Below are 21669 nucleotides of genomic sequence, written 5' to 3'. Positions count from 1 at the left end.
AGGCCGCTCCCACCTGCTGGCTGCGGCGGCCAATGAGAGCCTGGTCTGGTGATGTCATGCCCCGACCGGACCCTGGTGACGAAAGTCCCAGGTCACCCGTCAGGGAACCAGTGCAAACCCACCCGCGGGGGTTCCGGAAGTTTCCACTGCGGCAGAGGCGTGCGGCCTCGCCCCGCAGCCTTGAGCGTGCCACCACGTTTTGCCTTCTGGGGTGTCCCCGAGTCACCTCTCCCTCCCCCCCCAAAGGGTCTTCTTCCAAGGCCCTCCCCCTTCATTTCCACTCGTGATCTCATGTTCTCATCTTCATTCCCACAGGTGTCCTCTCATCCCCCAGGAGTATCCCATGTCACCTTTTCTCCCCTAAAGGGGTCCTCAGCCACACTTTCAACGTGCCAGTCCTCCCATGCCGCCACCCCCCTCCCTGGGTCGTGGCCAAGGATGTCCATTTACTCAGCCCCCAGCCCTGACTGAGGCTGTCAGTATGTCCGAGTGTGTGTCCGTCCGTCTGTGAATGTCGGTCACTGTCTGGAGCTGTCACTGCATGCGACTGTCCGTCTGCGTGTGTCTCCGCAGCTTCTGTCCGTCTGTCACTGTGCGCGTCTGCTCCCCCGCTGCGGGTCTTTCGGTCGTGTCACCGTGTGTCTGTCCGTCTGTCGGCGTCTGTCACTGGCGTCCGTCTGGGCCCCGGGGTCTCCGGGTCTCGGCTCCGAGGGAGAGAGAGGGAGGGGAGGTGGCAGCCAGAGGAGGCGGGGAGGGGCGGGGGCGGAGACAGTGGGCGGGGGCGGGGGCGGGCGGGGGCGCCTTGCGGCCCGGAGGGGGTGTGTGCAGGGGGCCGGAGGCGGCGGCTGTCAGAGTCGGCTCAGCCTGCGCCGGGGAACATCGGCCGCCTCCAGCTCCCGGCGCGGCCCGGCCCGGCCCGGCTCGGCCGCCTCAGGTGAGTCTCCCGCCTCGGCCAGGACCCTCCCCCGGCCCGCGGCCGATTCCGCGTCCGGGGAAAATGTGCGCTCTCAGAGGGATCCAGGCCCCCGAACGAGACGCCCACCGCGCCCCCGGGCCTGCCCAGAGACGCCCCCCGCCGCTCCACACTCATCCTTAACTCTTGCCTCTCCGCTGCATACTTACGGTCGCCCGTGCGGGAGCCGGCACCCCGCGGGGCCGGCTGCCCCTGCTCTCAATTCCTGTGGGGACCCCCGAGCTTCCCTTCCCCCGCCCGCCCTCAAGTCTGAGACCACCGGCAGATGCCCCCTGCTTAGGGCGGAACCCGGGCTGCGCAGGTTCCTGGCGCCAGGCTGGCTGCCCCCCCTCCAGAGCCCGCAACCCCAGCGCCCCTGCGCAGCGCCCAGCCGAAGCCCCCTTCGAGGCCCAGGCGTCCCCCTCCCACGGGGACTCCGTCTCTATTTTGGGGAAAGGGGAGGCTCAGCGGAAGCCCCGAGTTATAATTAGCCCCACTCGGGTTTCCTAGTTAATCTCCAGCACCACCACCACCCCCCAGCCGCAGGGCGGCGGGTGTTGGCTGGGTGAGAGGTGACCGCCGGGAGAGGGGGGAGTTCCGACCCGGGGAATTTTGATCCCTTGGCTGGAGATGCCGGAACCGCAGCAGCTGCTGCCCCAAAATAGCGCCCTCGCCCCTTCAGCCGGGGATCTCCGGAGCTCCGAGAACACAGGCGTCCCGGTTCGCCCTTCAGACACCTCTGCAATGCCCGCGAGCCTCCAGACCCCCGCCCCAAGTTCCCGGCTCCCGGACTCGGGGCGGGGAGCGCCGTCCTTTTCTCGGTCTCTACTGCCCCCCACTGGCGGCGGCGTGCCCCGCAGCATCGGATGGATGGGGGACTTGAGTCCTGGGGGGACGGGGCTGATGAGCCTGTTCCCTGAGGCTAGGCGAGGCGAGTGCGCAGCTCACCGACACCCACGGGTACCCCGTGCCAGGCAGTGGATGAGGAGGGGCAGGGTGGGGCAGGGTGTGGAGTAAGCAGGATTTGGGGTGCCCCGGGACCTGCAGCTCCCACACCCTTGAATGCCCAACCCACCCCTCGGGGTCCCGGCCCTGGCCAACGCCAGAGAGCCTGCGCCTTCACGCCACCACAAGCTTCCCGATCAGCGCCTCCCGTCAGTGAGGGCCCCACCCCTGTCGGGTGGCCTGTGTGTGGACTGCGGTCTCTGGTGCGGTCTCTGGTGCGGGTACCCTCACTGCTCACGCTGGGCCCAACCCAGTCCACCCAGTTGGGGGAAGGAGGTGAGGGTGGTGGGCCCTCTGTGGGGCAGGGGAAGGTATTGCCCTCATCCCTGGCCTCATCTCTGTTCTCTGCATTCGGCTGCCTGGGTGTTGTGTCTCTGTGCCTGTTCTCTGTCCCCTCTTGCTTCTCCGTCTGCCTGTGCCCTTGTCTCTGCTTGTGTCCCTCCATTTCCCTCCTCTCTACCAGCCTGCCCCACCTCCTCTGCAGCTCAGTGATAACCCCTGGGCAAAAGTGTTACCTAATCTCCTTGGTCCTGCCTGCCTCAGGCCTTCACCCTCTGCCTTTCTTTCTCCCAGCAGAGCCTGCCTGTCCTGGCAGCCATGAGGCCCCCCTGGTGTCCCCTGCACACGCCCTCCCTGGCTACCCCAATCCTTCTCCTCCTCCTCTTCCTCCTGGGAGGAGGGGCAGAGGCTGAGGACCCAGAGCTGCTGGTGACGGTGCGTGGGGGCCAGTTGCGGGGCATCCGCCTAATGGCCCCAGGGGGCCCTGTCTCTGCTTTTCTGGGCATCCCCTTCGCAGAGCCACCTGTGGGCCCCCGTCGCTTTCTGCCACCGGAGCCCAAGCGGCCCTGGCCAGGGGTGCTGGATGCCACAGCCTTCCAAAGTGTCTGCTACCAATATGTGGACACCTTGTACCCTGGCTTTGAGGGCACCGAGATGTGGAACCCCAACCGTGAGCTGAGTGAGGACTGCCTCTATCTCAATGTATGGACACCATACCCCCGGCCTGTGTCCCCCACCCCTGTCCTCGTCTGGATCTATGGGGGTGGCTTTTACAGTGGGGCCTCCTCCCTGGATGTGTATGATGGCCGCTTCCTGGCCCAGGCTGAGGGGACCGTGCTGGTGTCCATGAACTACCGGGTAGGAGCCTTTGGCTTCTTGGCCTTACCAGGGAGCCGGGAGGCCCCAGGCAACGTGGGTCTACTGGATCAGAGGCTGGCACTGCAGTGGGTACAGGACAATGTGGCAACCTTCGGAGGAGACCCAATGTCAGTGACTCTGTTTGGGGAAAGCGCCGGTGCTGCCTCAGTGGGCATGCACCTGCTGTCCCCTCCCAGCCGGGGCCTGTTCCACAGGGCTGTGCTGCAGAGCGGTGCACCCAATGGCCCCTGGGCCACAGTGGGTGTGGGAGAGGCCCGCCGCAGGGCCACACTGCTGGCACGGCTCATAGGCTGTCCCCCGGGTGGTGCCGGTGGCAATGACACAGAGCTGGTTGCCTGCCTGAGGACACGACCAGCTCAGGACCTGGTGGACCACGAGTGGCATGTGCTGCCTCAGGAAAGTGTCTTCCGCTTCTCCTTCGTGCCTGTGGTGGATGGAGACTTCCTCAGTGACACACCCGAGGCCCTCATCAATGCTGGAGACTTCCACGGGCTGCAGGTGACTAGTGGCTGGAAGGGGTGGAGCTGATTCCTCTAGGCCTGTTCTCCCACCCCCCACCCCCCAGGGACCCAGGCATGAAGGCCCCTCAAGACCCAACTCCCAAAGGCCTGGGCTTCTGGCCTCTGGGCCACCCCCCCTTCCCTGAGACTTCAGATCCCAGGGTGGTCAGTAGGACAGAGAGAAAAAGAAACGTGGGTGCATTTTCTCTTTCTCTCTGTCCCTTCCCCAACCTATAGTCTCTTCCTCTATGGTTCTGGGTCTATAACTATTGCTCTCTTTGGCTCTTTGTCCATCTGTTTCTGTCTGCCTGTCTGTCTGTGCCCCCCACTCCACCCCCTTCCTCCATCCTGTCCCCCAGGTGCTGGTGGGTGTGGTGAAGGATGAGGGCTCCTATTTTCTGGTTTACGGGGCCCCAGGCTTCAGCAAAGACAACGAATCTCTCATCAGCCGGGCCCAGTTCCTGGCCGGGGTGCGGGTCGGGGTCCCCCAGGCGAGTGACCTAGCTGCCGAGGCTGTGGTCCTGCATTACACAGACTGGCTGAACCCTGAGGACCCCGCACGCCTGAGAGAGGCCATGAGCGATGTCGTGGGCGATCACAACGTCGTGTGCCCCGTGGCCCAGCTGGCTGGGCGACTGGCTGCCCAGGGTGCTCGGGTCTATGCCTACATCTTTGAACACCGTGCGTCTACGCTCTCCTGGCCCCTCTGGATGGGGGTGCCCCATGGCTACGAGATCGAGTTCATCTTTGGGCTCCCTCTGGAACCCTCACTAAACTATACCGCCGAGGAGAGAACCTTTGCTCAGCGACTGATGAGATACTGGGCCAACTTCGCCCGCACAGGGTCAGCAGTACTGAGGGGAGGAGGGCCTCTAGGAGCCAGAGAAGCAAGAGCAGGGGACAGAGAGAGAGGAAGACAAGCAGAGACAGACAGAAAGGGCCAGAGAGGGAGGGAAAAGTTCACAAAAGAAAGGAGACAAAGAGGGAGACAGACTGACAAAGGAGACTGGACATCAGGGAAGCAGATCCTAAAGAGACAAGGACAGAGGGGGAGGGAAGCAAAGAAAAGAGAGACAAGGAAACAAAAGAGTTACCATAGTAATTAGGAGCTTGAACTGTACAGAGCTAGATTCAATCGGCCCAGGGGTGATTTTAGCAACTGGGTGGCATGCACACATGCATGGATACTCACACACCAGTTTACCTGTCCCAAAAAGGGGACTGTAAATCCAACAGCACATGGGTGTTACCAAAAGCAAACAAGATGTTTGCAGAGAGAGGACTGGGCCTGGTTACATAGTAAGGGCTCAATGTTTTAAACAGAGAAACAAAGACAAAGATGGAGCAGTAAAAGAAGAAAAGGGAGACAGAGGGACGGCAGGAGGACGGGGATGGCTCTAGATGATGGGAGGATTCAGGAGACCAGAAAGAGGGGTTAAGGAGGTGGTGGGGAGGAGGGCATGGGCTCTCCAAGGAGCATAAGAGGGCACGGGGTCAGGGAGCAGCCTGCCTCCCCCTGCTCTAGGTCTTCAGACCACAGTCCCAAGGGCGGGCGGGGCAGGCTTGCCCCAGGCTGAGCCGTCCCTTTTCTTCCGAAGGGACCCCAATGACCCCCGAGACCCCAAAGTCCCGCAGTGGCCACCATACACGGCGGGAGCTCAGCAGTATGTGAGCCTGAACCTGAGGCCACTGGAGGTGCGGCGAGGGCTGCGCGCCCAGGCCTGCGCCTTCTGGAACCGCTTCCTACCCAAATTGCTCAGCGCCACCGGTAGGCAGGGGCCAGCGGGCTGGGGCTGGGCGGAGGAGGGCAGAAAGGGGGCGTGAAGAGAGAGAGGGGAATGGGAGCGGGCCGGGTGTAACCCCTCTCTTCTCCCCCCCAGCCTCGAAGGCTCCCAGCACCTGCTCAGGCCCCGCCCACGGGGAGGCTGCCCCGAGGCCCAGGCCCGGCCTTCCCCTGCCCCTCCTTCTCCTCCTCTTCCTCCTCCTCCCCTCCCGGCTCCTGCGGCTGTGACCAAGGCCACTTACCCCTCCGGCCTCAGGGGGCCCCTCTAATGAGTGGTCGGACAGTGGGGAAGGGCCCCCACTCAGGGATCTCTGACCCAACGCACCCTCCCTTCTCAGACAGACTCAAACTGGTCAAGGCTGGGAGGGGGTGGTGACTTACGACCCGTCTCAGGGACCCACACGACTTGGTTGTTTAAATGGAAATGAAAAAGCCAAAATTTTTTTTTATAAAATTATTTGGAGCCTGAGCGGGGGGCGGGGTGTGTGTGTGAGAGTGAGGGTCAGGAGCTAGATAGCACCCCCTAGAGGAACTATAACCGTCAACCATTTCTGTTTCTTCTCTTTTCCCCACCAACCCACGGATCCTCCCTCTTCTGATCCTTTCTGTCCCCCTACCTTTCGGTCATTTTCTCCTCCCCCCCACCATCCTTCCCGCCATCCTTCTCTGGCTCCGCCTCCACCCTCATCCTTCCGCTGGTCTTCCGTCTTTCGCATATTCCCCTGATCCTCTTTCCACCTTCCTGCGTGCGGTCCTGCGTTTTTGTATCCTCCTGCACTCACGCCCCCCACCTTGTTCGTTCCCCGACCTTCCCTTTGTCTCCTCCAACCCATTTGCCGGGCGCCGTGGCCGCAGACACGTTGGACGAGGCGGAGCGCCAGTGGAAGGCAGAGTTCCACCGCTGGAGCTCCTACATGGTGCACTGGAAGAACCAGTTTGACCATTACAGCAAGCAGGATCGCTGCTCAGACCTGTGACCCAAACTGGACCCCCACGTCTCCCCGCCCTGCCCGCCCCGCCCGGCCCCCTAGCTGTATATACTATTTATTTAAGGGCTGGGATATAACACGGAGGAGCCTTAGACCCTGCCACCCCACCCCACCCCCGACTTTCCCCGGAGGCTCCCCGTCCTCTGCATGTCTCGGGCCGAGCCCCTCCCCCGCGGTGCCTTGGCCCCACTGGGCTGCCAATAAACTGTTACAGCCACAGGAGTGTGCGCGACCAGGGAGCGGGGACAGGGCCTCAAACACGAGGGCTGAGTACACTGAGGGGCGGGTGGGAACGCGAGCTAAACTTGCGGATCTCCGAAGTGGGGCGGAGCGCTCCCGCTCCCGCCGCCCTGCCCCGCCCCGCCCTAGGAGGCGGGGCTCGCGCCCGCGCAGTAAACACGAAGACGGTGCGGCGGTGCATTGTGGGAGCCTCGCGGGTCGCACCTCTGCGGCCGCCGAAAACCAGGCAAGAGCGTCGCCAGAGCTCGTGCGCCGGTCCTGCCCGCGACTAGCTCAAGACCCAGGGCTGAGAGGGAGAACTGGAGCCGGAGTTCCATTCGCGCCGCCAGGACACATCTGCCTGGCCTCGGCCATCGTCGTGCCCGCCGACCGCCCTGGAGCCGCTGAAGGACGTCCACCTGGGCCTGGCCCCGCCCGGCCGCTGCCCCGCTCGCCTGGCCCTCCTCTCAGGTCACTACCTTTACTATCACTACGGCTGCGACGGCCTGGACGACCGGGGCTGGGGCTGCGGCTACCGCACCCTGCAGACGCTGTGCTCATGGCCAGAGGGCCGATCCACCGGCGTACCGGGGCTGGCTGAAGTGCAGGAGGCCCTGGAGGACATGGGCGACAAGCCCCCTGGGTTCCGGGGCTCCCGCAGCTGGATCGGTTGTGTAGAAGCCAGTCTCTGTCTCGACCACTTCGGAGGGCCCCAGGGGCGCCTATGTCACATACCCCGTGGAGCAGGGCTTCAAGGGGAACTTGAGAGGCTTTACTCCCACTTCGCAGGGGGCGGGGGGCCTGTAATGGTTGGGGGGGATGCTGACGCCCAATCCAAGGCCTTGCTGGGAGTTTGCCTAGGATCAGGCACGGAAGCCTACGTTCTGGTACTGGACCCTCACTTCTGGGGTGCTGCGAAAAACCCTAGTGAACTACAGGCTGCTGGGTGGGTGGGATGGAGAGAGGTGGGCACAGCCTTTGACTGCAACTCCTTCTACAACCTGTGTTTGACCAGCCGCAACTCCCAAAAACAGCAGCATGCCCTGGACTGAGGCTAAGGTCCCAGAACTGAGATGTCTCACCCCAAACACAGCCACCTACTCCCTTTTCTCAAAGGCAAAAGCTGCCTTTGAAGTCCATGAAATAGTAAAGCTCAGCTAATCATGGCCCACCCAATCCTGGGGGAGAATTTGGGGTGGCATATAATAAACAGTCAATCACTATGGAAGTGCTTTTATTGGCAGTAGGGTTGAACGTACAAAAAATTCTCAACTGGATGGTAAGAGGCAGTCACAAGTATAGGCGACACCAGAAGTGAGGAAAAGCTCAAAAGAAATCCACATCATCCGGAGCATCCAGGTCACGGTACTCCACAATAGCCCGTGGGTCTCCTCGGACCATCCTGGGAGATAAAAAAAAGAGGTAAGATGGAAGGAGAGTTGAAGGTCCCTGAAAAGGACCTTGAAGAGGGCAAGAAAGCTTGTACATCTTATCTTAGCTCATTCTCACCTGTTTCGAGGTTTCCCAGGATAACCTCCTTGGCCTCGAAAGGCATCATAGTTCCCTCGGCCAGCACCATAGGGGGCATGAGGGTACGGAGGCCCTCCTGTGGGGACTGCAGGGCGGACAGCACCAGCTATGAAAGAGATCAGTGTTGAGTTGAAAACCTGTGACCTCAACTACACCTTGGTTAAGGTTCCTTCCTCCAAACCCCTCACACAGTCCACCAAGCCCTTTCATATCCCTCCTATGCTTACCTCCATAGCCCAAGATGGGAGGCCGGGGCTGACCATAGGGCATCAGGCCCTGGGGAGTCTGGTGTGGGTAGGGGAGTCCCGGCGTCAGGCCTGGGGGGAGTACAACATGGACAGGAACATGAATTACTGCGGGGGGGGGAGGGGGAGTGTGGAATGGGGAATGATAACTGGCTTTTAGGAATATGGCCTGAGAGTGGAATAGAAAGCTTTCAGAGGACCACAGGGTATTATGACAACCAGAGAGTCCTTGAATAGTCCAGGGAGAGGGATTGTGGCAGACCCTCACGGATCGTATCTTACTCTGGGCAGGGCCAGGTGGCTGAGCTGGTTTGATCTCAGGCAGAGCTGGGCGCTTGGCATCAGTGAGAAAGTTGTTAAAAAATGCCACCTCCTTTTTCACTTCCTCAATTTTCTCTGCATGCTTATTGAAGATATGTTTGCGGACAAACTCAGGGCCCTTGGTAAAGAGGAAAGGGTGAGAACACTGAGCATTCGGGAAGGATAATCAACCTCTCAACCCACCAATTCCACTAAGCCAATTCTTCCCCAGGCCTGAGGAGGCTTCCTGGCTCCACCCCCTCCTCCCACGGGTCTAGCACACAAGTCTCTAACATCCCAAACCTTGAATTTCTTGCCACTGAGAGGGCACAGCCACTTATCCTTGCCCAGTTCCTGGGTGTTAGAGGTGACAAACTTTTCCACTTCCTGCTCAGGGTCTTTGCGACCCATCTTCTGAGCCTCTTCCTCTGAAAGAGATTCCCGTACACTCAGCAGTGGAGCCAACTTCTCCTCAAATGTCTTCTGCCACTCTAACACTGCAGTTTGGGAACAGAGATGACAGCAGGTTGGAGAGGGGAGCCAAAAGCAAGGAATAAGCAAGTGATAAGGGGTGCCTGGCTGGCTCAGTCACTACGGCATGTGACTGTTGCTCTCAGGGTCATGAGTTCGAGCCCCATGTTGGGCATAATAAGGATTACTTTATTTAAAATAAAATCTTTAAAAACAATGTAAAAAGGAATGAAAGGAGACAGTGGTAAGGCACTGCTATCCAAACACATCCAAGGCCAGAGGCAGCTGAAGAGAAAGGGAAACCAAAGGAGCACGAGGATCAGGAAAGCTGGGAGCCCACCTTCTCCATGACTAATGCGGTTGGGTGGCATGGGCCCACGAACATGGATGATGCCACAGCGGTTGGGCATTTCATCCTCATTGGGGTACTCGCACGTGTTATAATAATCCAGAGAATGCACGATGCGCAAATAGAGGAGGAGTTTGTCCAAAACCTAAGAGAAATGAGAAGCCGGGAGTTTACCCTGCTCTCGCCCCCTGCTGCCCTAAACCAGGAGGCTCCTGCCCGCCTGCTCTTGCCACACTCTGCTCATGCCAGCACCTTGATCAGTTTCTCATCCCGCTCCACATTGATCTCTGCCGGGTTCCCCTCCTTAGGGGGCTCCTCAGGGGGGGCCCCCCCACTGCTCCCCAGCAGCTCCTCCTCCTCTGCGCTCACTTCCTCAATCAGATAGTCGGTGATATTCTTCAAAATTGGGTTCTGGGAGGGCAGACTCTGGTGGGGAGGAAGAGCAGGTTAGGCAGAGAAAAGCCCCCTGGGGTGGTCAGTCCCCTAACCTCTTCATGTGATGCAGAAAGGAATTCAGGGTTCACTTGGCCTATAACCATTGCTTCTTTGTTTGTCTTTTTTGTTCATTCTATCCCTAGCAAATCCTCACTAAGGCAAATCTGTTCTGTTGGAAGCTGGAGGTGCTGCCCAGATAGAGAGCTTAAGTACAAGGGGTCAATGTTACAGATCAAGTAAGACCAGACCAGAGATGCCCAAGCAGACGACATGGTATTGACTGTTTCTGAAAAAGTTCCATGGGGAGTCACTGACTGTTGGCAGAGGAGGTGTCCCAGGCTCAGAGGCCCAGAGCTGGGTCCTGTCATCCAGCGTATGGATCAGCTTGGCTGCCAACTTGATGTCATTGCGCACGATCTGCTTGTGCTGGGTAATGCCATTGATGTTGCGGACTCGACGGGTCAGGTCTCTGTTCACACCAGGGCTCAGCTCACATTCCCGGAGCTGGAGGGAACGAAAAGCTTACCAACACTTGCCCCACGAAGCAGCAACTCAAAGACTGGCCCTACTAATAAGATCTGCATTCAGACTGAGCTCACAGACAAAAGGGACCAGAGGTCTTATTCACAGGAACAGCACCAGAGACCAGCCCAGAGCCCACAGTATATGCTTAATGCAAGCAGACTGAACAGAGGAAACAGGGAGTACAATGAGTAAATCCGAGTACAATGAGTAAATCTGTGTTGTGTGCAACACAGAGAGCCCACCCCCAGCACTTACTCGGATATTCTGCAGGTTCCAACAGATCTCTTTGATGTTAACGCTGCGGTCAAAGGTCACCCAGCCACGGCGGAAAAACCTACAAAAGAAAAGATCAGCATAATCCAGGCGGAGGTGGTACTGCCCATTAGCCTTCCCCTGCACGTCTCTCCAGGGTATCCAGGGTCACTCTTCTCTCCATTCCTCACCTCCTCTCAGGCTGGGGCTCTGATAGTGCCACACGCATGAAGCCAGGATATCTTTTACAAAGCTGGAAAAGCAGAGGAATGGAAACCCATTGAGCGAGTCAACGTTTCACGGCTTCCTCCAATCCCCATGTCCTCAGAACCCTAGAAGTGCCTTTGAATCTTTACTCAAGCAAGGAAAAACCAATAAAAGCAATGATGCAACCAGGGCCTACCCACAAAAGGCATGGACCCAGGAGAAGGGGGCTTCCCTATTAGAGAAACAGGGATATACGTTAGAAGCAGAGCCAGATCGTCTTCTTCCTGCCACCAAAGATGGAGCCATTCCTGCCCCCAGTAGCACTTTTCCTCACTCACAGAAATGATCTCTGCCCTTGAAATGTTGGGTGCGATGTTGCGCATGAAGAGGGAGCAAGTCTTATGGAGGGGCCGGGGTTTACATTCCAGCCCAGGAGTGTCCTTAGGCTTCTCCCTTTCTTCTTCTTTGGGCTTCTCCTTTTCCTTGAGTGCTTCTTCTATGCAGGAAGTGGTGGGAGTTGGTGAATGTTTATTGTCGATTTTGGAAAGAAAGAGAAGCTGTCAAACTCCCAACCCCCACCTCATCTCCCCAAAGGCCCTCCCTTATCAATTTCACCCACCCTCACCTTCCCTACCTCTGTTCAGTAGGAAGAGAATGGAACAGAAGCAGAAAATAAAACCTACCAGCCTCTTCCTTCTCTTCCTCAGCTTGGCCGCTCTCTGACTCAGACTCCGACTCCGACACGCTGCCTTCGTCAAAGCTGTCGTCACCGCTGTGCTTTCTATTCCGCTTCTTGTTACTCTGTGAGAGGCGCAGCAAGACAAAGGGAGTCAGACAACTGGGACCCCAGTCCTAACACTGACCCCCAGCAAGAAATACCCTATCTTTGTTTTTTAATGTTTTTTATTTTTTTCTAGGAGAGAGAGAGAGAGACAGTATGAGCAGGGGAGGGTCAGAGAGAGAGGGAGTCACAGACCGAAACAGGCTCCAGGCTCCGAACTGGCAGTCAGCACAGAGCCCGATGCGGGGCTCGAACCCACGAACCGCGAGATCATGACCTAAGCGAAAGTCGGACGCTTAACCGACTAAGCCACCCAGGCGCCCCTCTTTGTTCTTTTTTTCTTAAGATTTTTAAAAATTTATTTAACTGTTTTTATTTATTTTTGAGAGAGAGCACGAGAAGGGGAGGGGCAGAAAGAGAGGGAGACATAGAATCTGAAACAGGCTCCAGGCTCTGAGCTGGCAGCACAGAGCCCAATGTGGGGCCTGAACTTGTGAACTGCAAGATCATGACCTGAGCTAAAGTCAGACGCTTAACTGAGCAACCAAAGGGCCCTTAAGATTTATTTTCGAGAGACAGAAAAAGTGCAAGTGGAGGAGGAGCAGAGAGGGGAATAGAGGATTCAAAGTGGGCTCAGTGCTGTCAGGAGCAAGCCTGATGCACAGCCTGAATTCACAAATCGCAGAATCATGGCCTGTGCCAAATGGGATGCTCAAATCAACTAAGCCACCAGGTGCCCCTACCCTACCTTTTTGGCATCTTTCTCAGAGTCATCTTTCTTCTCTTCTTTGTCCCCATCACCCTCAGATTTCTTAATTTTGTCATCATTAGAACAGTCATTTTCAGCCTACAGGTAAAGACAATCACAGGCATGTCAGTCTCCCCTTCAGCCTTTATCAGAGCCCTCTCCGCACCATCCTACTCCCCCACCTCCCTCTACAGCTGAGCCTGGAAGTCCACCTCCACCTCTCCCTGGACTCAGTACACAAATTTCTGGCCCCCCCAACCCCACCCCCAAAGCTGCTCTATTCTCCCCGGGTGCACACAGGCAGCACAGAGAGCCCAGCCCGCAGACCTGTTTGCCGTCTTCTTTCTTGTCGTCCTTGTCATTGACTTTGCGTTCTCCATCCCCCATGCCTGGTCCAGCCCGGCCTTCCTCTTTCTTGCTGGGCTCCCCGGGCTTTCCCGCCTGCTCCTCCTCCTCCTCCTGCTCCAGGATGCGCAGATCGTTCTCTGTCCCTCCTTCCATCTTAATCACAGCTACCAACAAAGGGAGCAGAGATCACAATCCAAGGGCCCTGACCTACTGCCTCTTGCTGGTCAATGGATTTCTATTTCCCAACCAAGATCTTGGTCACCAGACACCCTCTTCCCCTCCCAATCTACACACCTGCATCCAGCATCTTGACAATGGCATCAGCTTTGTCTATGTCCAGGAGAAGATTATCAAACCAGCCACTCTCCATGAGGGACAGGAATACCCTCAGTCTGTTTTGCAGGGCCCCCCGGGCCTCCTGCCGACGCTTGCCCACCTCATCTGGGTGGTACTTAGACCGAAACCTGGGAAGGAAGTGGGGAGGGAAGAGATAAAATAGTCACTGGATGCCACGGCGAAGACATGGGGAGGGGCCCAGGAATGTCAGGGCTTAGCCCCCATCCTCTCACACCCACAAAAAAACCATGAAAGCAGAAAGACTGGGAAGAGGGGTACACTTGAACCACCCAATATCCCCAAAAGGAACCAGAGGTTATGCTCGGAGAAGATTTGGGAGAGAGCCAGGAACTAAGAGCTCTGGATTTGGGAAAAGCAACGACTACAGGGAGAGGCCAGGGTTAGAGAGGCAGAATGATTACCCTGAGTCTCTGGGAAACACAAACTTGAAAAAAATGTAGTTTCCCAAAGCTTCCAAGAGGAAGACTAAGGAAATAGTAGGCCCCAAAGAACCTCCCTCTCCTTGTAAAACCCAAAACTAGAGTGATTAAAAAGACTGCTCCCACCAACTCCCTCCATCCCTAGGTGGAAGACAGAGGGAAACCTGAAATGCACCAGATAGGAAAAGCCAAAAAAGGCAGAAAAGCTTTCTCCCCCCATGGGAAGAAAAGGAGATGGTGGAGGGACAGGAAAAGACCAAAGGGAGAAACTGAAGTGCCCTTGTAACCTCAGGTACTGCCCACAGGGAGAGAGAGAAAAAGGTGTATGATCAGGGTGGAGAATGAAAAGGCAACATTTATAATAGAACGGGGGGGGGGGGGGGGGCAGAAGAAATGAGGAGTATGAGAAAAAACAGACAAGTGTGAGAAAGTCCCAGAAATTGAAAACAAAGGGAAAAACAACCAAAGGTCAGAGAAACTGAAAAGAAAAAAAAAAACAAAACAGAGGAAAGAAGTGTTAGGTGAGGAGCAAGGACAGGGACAAAGAAAGAACGAAAGGTTCATGAGAGAACGAGACCAGGACACGGAGAAAGAAGAAAGAGGGGACACTGACAGACAAAACAGAACCACAAGTTGAGCATGAGAGGAAAGGAAAGCCGCAGGCATCACCTCCAGGATCTTTACCTTGGCCGCTTGGTCAAACAGAGCTCAAGATTTAACTAGCCGCGCCCAGGGCCCATGCTGGCAGGTGGGCCACCGGCTGGCTCCTGGCTGGGGCGTCCCGGCCCAGATGACCCACCCCCGCGGGGCTCCGCGGTGGGGGCCCTGACTGACTAGCTGCCTGAGCAATCACATTCAGCTAGACCGCTGCATTGTGCACAGCAGTGCCCTGCCTGTCTGCCTGGCCGGGGCAGCGCGGCTCAGCCCAGGGGGCTCATGTATGGGCTGGGTATGGTGGGGGTGGAGGTGGGTTTGCTCCGAGCTCCGTCGATGAGCGGGTGTAGTTCCCAGTTCTGGCTCTTTTCAAGGAGGAGGAGCAGAAAGAGGATGAGGAGGAGGAGGAGCAGGAAGGGGGGAAAAGATGGTTGATTAAAATTAAAACATCCACAAAAGGAAAAAAAATTAAAAATTCTTTTTCTGTCAAACGACCCTGAGATCTTTGCTTTTTCTTGTCTGGATTCACTCGTTGCTTTTGGGAGAACACCACAGCCACACAGGGTCCCGGCGATCAGGGATGACAATGACCCAATACCAGCAAGTGGGAAGCAGTCTGTCTGCTGCCCCAGGGGAACAGGTGGCTCTGGCCAGCTGCCTGGAGGTGTCCCACTCACTGAGGACAGAGGGGAAGTGAGGTGGGGCAGGAGGCCGTGGCAGACGGTGAAGTGAGGAGAACCCATCAGCCAATGCTGCTGTACTTCCCATCCCCCCCCCCCAGGAAGTTCTGGATTGGGGAAAATGGGTAGAGGACAGGGCGGCAGGCTCCCCTGGCGGGGCCAGGGGAAACATGCTAGGGAACAGACAGGAGAAAACAGGGGTACTCACCACTCCTCATCTTTATGAGCCAAAAAGAAATCTTGCATCTGCTGCCTTCGAAAATCCAGCTTATAGTCATTATAGCGCTTCACAGCCTCGGTCTCGTCCACAGAGTCATCCAATGACAGGAGAAACTCCTTGAAAGTCTTCATCACCGGCGGCGGCACACCCAGGTCAATCTCTGCGATGCTGCCCAGCCTGGGGAGGGCCCGGTCAGGAAGTCTTGGTTGTGGGGGAAGAGGGTGGGGGGCTGGGGGGGGCCGAGGTAGCCAGCTGCCCCCTTCCTTCGCCCACCATGGACACCACCCCAGGCACCAACTCCTTCCCACCCCAGCTCCAAAGGCACTCCTCTGTACCTAACCCACTTCCTGGTTCCAGCTCGGTCTCTGACAACCCCAATCCATCCCCCAAACCCAAAAGCTCCCTTTTCCCAGGAACCCCAGAACCCCAGGTCTTTACCTTGCCTGGATAGGCAGAACATGGTGCTGCATGATGTGGACGTCGGGGTGGCCCCAGGGCTGAGGGGGGCCATAAGTTGGGCCCCCACCCCCCCCAGCATAGGGCATCTCATAGCCACTGTGGTATGGGTCAGAGCTGTGCTCATCCCTGAGGGTGGGGGACACAAAAGTCAGACAGAGAAGGGAATCATATCTCCAGAGCACGAAGGAGGATGGGACAGAAGAAGGGGCACATGAAATGTGGTCTCTCACCCAAGGGTTTAAAGGGGCAAAAAAAGGTAGGTTTATAGGAAGGCCTCCAACTTCCTATAGGAAAGGAAATGACAAAGTCCTCAGCGAAAGTGCCAACAGACAGCCGAGGCCAGGTGGAAGTGAAGCTAAGGAGAGAAGGCAGAGAAACTGTTGCCCCTCACCAGTCTCGCCTCATGCGCTTCTGTGGGGGGCTGAGTTCATGGCGGGGAGGGGAGAAGCGCTCTCGCCGATTCCGGTCATAGTCCCGATATTCACCCCGACTGCGGCGCTCCCGGCCACGGTCCCACTCTCTGGGGATTAAGAACAAGTAACATCAGGGGACATGGCTGGTTTACGCTCCTAGACATGCCCTTCCTATCCTGAGACACCAGACTAAAAGCCTATAATTATAAAACTAGTCTCTAAACACAAAAAGACTCTTACCTACTGCCATTGCTCAGCAATCACGCGCAAGGTCATGGCTGTCCAACTGTTCCTCCAGATCAGCACTAACAATCCCCGATTAGGATGGCCACTGCCACCTCCAATTGAGGTCAAAACTGAGCCTGACATTTCTACCACTTCAAGCCCAAGCCTGCCTCCCTCCTCCTGTTTCCCACTATCAGGTATATCAACATGTCACCAGGTATCCAACTTATCAAGTGTCACCCTCACCCCTCATTTGTTATTGGTTCCTCAATCCTCTGCCTCAGAGCCTAGCAAGGATGTCCTCTTCCTTGCCCTGCCCACAAACTGCCCTAGTCCCTGTGCCCTGACCCTGGTCCTTTCTCCTGTAACTACAACATCAGTGTACCCATCTCTGGTCCCTCCCACTCCTCTACTGTCAAAGTGATCTTTCTCAAACACAAATGTGATCATGCCAAGCCCTTCCTTGCTAAATGCCAGTATACAACACTGTTCATAACCTTGGTTCTTGCTGTCATTCCAGCCTCTCCAGTACTCACGAGCCACCTCCATCCCAACCTTAAAAAGAAGAAAATCCTTTGCTCTAACCCAGCAGTTTTCAAACTTTTAATCTTGGGACCCCCACCCACACCTTATGCTCTTTAAAATTACTGTGCAGGGGTGCCTGGGTGGCTCAGTCAGTTAAGCTTCCAACTCTTGTTTTTGGCTGTCAGTGCAGAGCCTCACTGGATTCCTGTCTCCGTCTCTTTGCCCCTTCCCCACTCACACTCTCTCTCAAAAATAAACATTTAAAAAATAAGTAACATTACTGTGCAGATTAAAGAGTTTTTGCTTACGTGGATGACATCCATACTATACTCAAAATTTTTAAAAAATGGGATACCTGGGTGGCTCAGTCGGTTGAGTGTCCAACTTTGGCTCAGGTCACGATCTCGTGGTTCGCGCCCCACATGGGGCTCAGTGCTGACAGCTAGCTCAGAGCCCAGCCCCTGCTTCAGATTATGTGTTTCCCTCTCTCACTGCCTGTCCTCTGCTCCTGCTCTGTCTCTCTCTCAAAAAAAAAAAAATAATAAAACAAAAAATTAACACCTATTAACTTTGAAGTTATATATCACATAAACTGTATCTCTTTATGAAAAATAGCTATTTTCCAAAAACAACATTTAATGAGAAGAGTGAAACTGTTTTTACATTTAACAAATCTTTTCAAGGCCTGGCTTAATACAGATAGCTGGATTCTCCTATTTGCTTCTACATTCAATCTGTTGTACTATGTTGTTTGGTTGAAAACATGAAGAAAATCTAGCCTCACAGACAGGTAGATGGAAAAGGTAATCCTTTTAACAGTCTTTTCAAGAAACCAGGGATATTCTTTGATACTATCCAAAACTTGACAAAAGATAGTTTCTTCAAGGCAAATGCAGCACTGAATTTGAAATCGTATCAGTGGACTTTTTTTTAAAGATGTTTTTAATGTTTGTTTATTTTTGAGAGACAGAGACAGAGTGAGAGTGGGGGAGGGTCAGAGAGAGGGAGACACAGAATCCGAAACAGGCTCCAGGCTCTGAGCTGTCAGCACAGAGCCCGACACGGGGCTCGAACTCACAAACCATGGGATCATGACCTGAACCAAAGTTGGACACTCAACCAAGTCACCTAGGCGACCCCCACTATTTTTTTTAATGTTTATGTGAGAGAAAGAGTGTGCGAGCACATGACCAGGGGAGGGGCAGAGAGAAAGGGAGAAAGAGGATCCCAAGTAGGATCGTGCCGTCAATACAGAGGCAGAGGAGGGGCTCAATATCACAAATTGTGCGATCATGACCTGAACCAAAATCAAGAGTTGGATGTTTGGGGCACCTGGGCAACACAGTCAGTTAAATGGCTGACTCAGGCTCAGGTCATGATCTTGAGGTTAATAAGTTGTAAGTTCGAGCCCCACATCAGGCTCTCTGCTGTTGGCGCAGAGCCCGCTTTGGATCCTCTGCCCCAGTCTCTCTATCCCTCTCCCGCTCACATACTCTCCCTGCCCCCCCCCCCAAATAAACATTAAAAAAAAAAAACAAAAAAAGACTTGGACATTTAACTACTGAGCCACCCAGGTGGCCCACAATGAACTTTTTCCACTTATTTTCTGTGAGTGGATCTTGACATATCTCATTATAGAGTATCAAAACGTTATATTCGTTAGTATTACTACCTAGCTCATCAGAAAAATCCTAAAGTAATNCCCCCCCCCCCCCCCCCCAAATAAACATTAAAAAAAAAAAAAAAAAAAAGACTTGGACATTTAACTACTGAGCCACCCAGGTGGCCCACAATGAACTTTTTCCACTCTTGCTCTGTGAGTGGATCTTGACATATCTCATTATAGAGTATCAAAACGTTATATTCGTTAGTATTACTACCTAGCTCATCAGAAAAATCCTAAAGTAATGAGAGGCTGTCAAGGTCACAGGAGTAGATATAAGTTTTCCAAAATTTCAGTTTTCACTGCCAAGTTCCACTTCCTCACTGGCAACAAAGCTAACAATTTTCCTTGAAGTAATATAGATCCTTAGTTAAGAAAATGTCTGTCAAGTACCCAAATAGGAATAACCACTGTCTGATAATCTTTCATTTGGGCAAAAATGACATCCTACCAAAACAACAACTACACACCTGTTAGTTCAACTCCAAACTCAGCTCTTCTTTGAGATAATCACTGCACTCCTATATGCAGTATAAATGCTTCATGCAGATTTCTCATTCATCTTGTATATTATGAAAACATATAGACAAGAATCCAACTTAATAAAATTTAAAATTTCTCCTGCTTCATCAAGGACATTAATTGAACCTTGGGTTTTTATTTTTTAGCTGTTTGGTGCCACTGCCTTATTTTGTACAAAGATATCAGTGTTTTCCCACCAACTATGACACCAACAGTGAAAATGACCATACCACCTTCAAGTTACTATGAAAAATATAGTTATAACACCACAGATCCCTATGGTCTGTGGACATTTTGAGAACCACTACCCTAAAAAAAACTGCACACAACGTTTTGTCCCCAACTCCAAACTGTTCACTCCATCTGTGTCTGGGGAATTCCCAATCATCTTTCCAAGTCTTGCTAAGTGCCACATTTCTGCAGTTCTCTCTAACATATAATCTCCACCACTATACCCCTCCCTTAGAAGATCTGTTCCTTCAACCCTTAACCATCTTTAAGATGATCTCATATACGCTCAACTGCAGGGTACACCCAAAGTCATTTTGCCCCCAAGTCCAAGTTCCGGACAATAAACTCCTTAATCACAACAGCTACTTCTTACCTATCTTCAGAATTCAGGACAATTTTTATTTTCTCCTTTCTTAGAGAAACCAGGGAAACAAAGTGCCACAGTCTCCCCAGGGAAGAGATGCAAATTGAATGATTTCCCTATTTTTTCACAACTACTACAATAAGTCACCTCAAGCTTCCCCCCCACCCCGTAACGTTTCCAAATCAAGCACTGATATTGGTGATTATTGTCCTTTATATTAACAACATCTTGCAGAGTTCCCCTTAACTCGATTAGTTTGTTTGAAATAACATCTCTCTGTGGAAACACCTTGATGATTATTAGCTCAAGAACATCCCAGAAAGCTAACGACTAGCTAAGTCAAGCCTAACCAATTAACCCAATCCATCACTGTCCAAACAACTCATTCTGATTTTAGGGAAGACAACTACAAGACATTTAACCATATTTTGCCAGGGAATAGATCTGATCTGACAACCTCTCCATTCAAGTCAATTCGAAAACGTTACTTCCTTTGAATCAACACCTTTGACGTGTAACTTACAAAGAAGAAAATGCATGCATTGTAAGTACATGTACAAATAGTACTTTTTCACACTCAAACTCAGGTCTACTGCTTTGACCTCAACTAGTAGCTCTTTGGCAAACAGCGAATAGGTTGCCCGACCGGAAACGGTCAAGTACGAGCGACTTCATGTGGTTCGCCCTATGTAACGAAAAAAACAATGCAACGAGGGGGGAGCGCAACAGAATGAGACAGGGTGACAAAACTAAAGAAAATAAGTCTTACCGGTCATTCCAATCGTCCCCTCGACGTCTTTCATCTCTTTCACGGGAACGGTCATAGTCGCTGCGCTCTCTTCTAAACTTGTCCCTGCGCCTTCGGTCGTACTCGTCATCACTGTCCCCCATGATGCGGTGTGAGGGGGCCTGGAGCCCGGACAGAATTGGTCAGGGTGCGGAACAATGACCAGGGCAGGAAAGGATCCAGAGCTGGTCCGGAGCAGCACGCCCGCCTCCCTACGCAAAGGCCTGCCTTCCGCTGTCCCCGCCATCTCAAACCCTCTACGCGAGCAGGCGGACGGCTCCGACATCCCACTGGTCCCCCAGAGGCCTCCCTGCTCCCGCCCGCCGCAGCTCCGACTCTCCAGGCCCCGCCCCTCCCCCACCTGGGAGCTTCGCGGCCGTTAGTCTCGCGCTCCGGCAGGCTAGTTTTCCGAGAGACCTGGGCCCGCCTCTTGCCTCCGGGGCGCGAGGGCGGCGCGGACAGTGAGAGGGAGACGCGGGGCTCTCAGCGAGGGGGCCGAGGAGACGAGAAGAAAGTGGGACAGCCGGGGATGGGCGGTCGGCGCGCGCCACTCGCGCTGCGCCTGCGTCACCGGCAGAACGGGGCCTCAACCACAAACTCCCCCCTCGGCCTGAACTGGAACTTAAAGCACACAGCGAGAGGCTGGGAGCACCGCGGGCTGATGGGAAGGGGCGGGGACCCGGAAGTCTCGCGCATTCTCCTGAACGAGAACTGCGCGAACGAGAAGAATTATGGGAGCCGAGGTGGACCAAGCGAGGCCTCGGCAAGGCGGTTGAGCCTTCTGGGCGTGCAGGAGCGCTTCTTCTCGTTAAGGTCGAAGGTCGCTCTCCGTCGGATGTGTCCGGGGTCATCAAACCAGTTCGTGTCCAGTTGTCCCCCCAACCACCCTGCTCGGGGCGCCTCCTGACCCCATCCGGGGCGGTTTTCCCCTTCTCCTGGCGCAGGGCAGGGAGTTTGGGAGTGCAGGCGTTTAGGGGGATAGAGCAACCATTTTAAAGCATCTCCCACCATTTTGTGCTGCAGCAAAGAACCAGGCTTTCTTGCTGCCTTAGTATGCGCCATACGCAAAGCCCTGTGACTGCTGTATTTCAACAAAGGCATTCTGTCTTGTAAGCGAAACCGGCAAATCTGTTTTATACCCAAACAATGCTTGGTTGGGATGGGTTATAGGTTGAGGTCTTGATCAACAGGTGGAGTCTGGCTTGCGCAGCACCACCCGGGAGATAACAACACTCAAATGGTTGTTGGGGGAGTGGAATGTGAAGGTTTAAGAGTAGGAGATGCTGCCTCCCTGGAGCCTGCTGCAGGCTCACTCCCAGCATGGGGAGAAGGGGTGTCTTTATGCCAAACTAC

General features: G+C 54.7%; 3 protein-coding genes across 8 annotated transcripts; 2 read left to right on the top strand and 1 right to left on the bottom strand.

Annotated features, from left to right (window-relative positions):
• The first annotated feature begins 853 nt into the window (after nt 1-853).
• Nucleotides 854-6604, top strand: ACHE (acetylcholinesterase (Cartwright blood group)). Of its 3 annotated transcripts, none has more exons than XM_039221864.1 (5): nt 854-934; nt 2534-3613; nt 3975-4459; nt 5214-5383; nt 6254-6604. In XM_039221864.1, exons 2-5 carry the CDS (start codon nt 2555-2557, stop codon nt 6373-6375), a joined length of 1836 nt encoding a protein of 611 aa, XP_039077795.1. In that variant the 5' UTR covers nt 854-934; nt 2534-2554; the 3' UTR covers nt 6376-6604. The 3 variants fall into 3 exon arrangements, with proteins under 3 accessions (XP_039077795.1, XP_039077793.1, XP_039077794.1); XM_039221862.1 differs by lacking the exon at nt 6254-6604 and adding an exon at nt 5496-6247; XM_039221863.1 differs by lacking the exon at nt 6254-6604 and adding an exon at nt 5496-6247 and having other exon boundaries at nt 862-934; nt 2531-3613.
• A 95-nt stretch (nt 6605-6699) lies between these two features.
• UFSP1 (UFM1 specific peptidase 1 (inactive)) lies at nt 6700-7829 on the top strand. Its single transcript, XM_039221866.1, has one exon. The coding sequence runs from the start codon at nt 7230-7232 to the stop codon at nt 7656-7658; it is 429 nt and encodes a 142-aa protein (XP_039077797.1). The 5' UTR covers nt 6700-7229; the 3' UTR covers nt 7659-7829.
• Nucleotides 7824-20960, bottom strand: SRRT (serrate, RNA effector molecule). 4 transcript variants are annotated; one of them, XM_039221860.1, is made up of 20 exons: nt 20678-20960; nt 20299-20438; nt 15978-16106; nt 15566-15712; nt 15116-15304; nt 13092-13261; nt 12777-12961; nt 12450-12548; nt 11604-11721; nt 11259-11416; nt 10905-10966; nt 10717-10795; nt 10252-10440; nt 9754-9927; nt 9493-9646; nt 8985-9178; nt 8664-8820; nt 8364-8453; nt 8116-8242; nt 7824-8008 (listed from the first exon to the last, which is right to left on the bottom strand). In XM_039221860.1, exons 2-20 carry the CDS (start codon nt 20418-20420, stop codon nt 7933-7935), a joined length of 2619 nt encoding a protein of 872 aa, XP_039077791.1. In that variant the 5' UTR covers nt 20421-20438; nt 20678-20960; the 3' UTR covers nt 7824-7932. The 4 variants fall into 4 exon arrangements, with proteins under 4 accessions (XP_039077791.1, XP_039077792.1, XP_039077789.1 ...); XM_039221861.1 differs by having other exon boundaries at nt 11259-11413; XM_039221858.1 differs by having other exon boundaries at nt 8364-8465; nt 20678-20959.
• Nucleotides 20961-21669: the final 709 nt, after the last annotated feature.

Source organism: Hyaena hyaena, unplaced genomic scaffold, assembly GCF_003009895.1.
Source record: "Hyaena hyaena isolate Hyena2069 unplaced genomic scaffold, ASM300989v1 scaffold_1030, whole genome shotgun sequence".
Classification (NCBI taxonomy): domain Eukaryota; kingdom Metazoa; phylum Chordata; class Mammalia; order Carnivora; family Hyaenidae; genus Hyaena; species Hyaena hyaena.
Note: the sequence above shows the minus strand (reverse complement) of the source record. Positions and strands in the feature narration are given on the sequence as shown.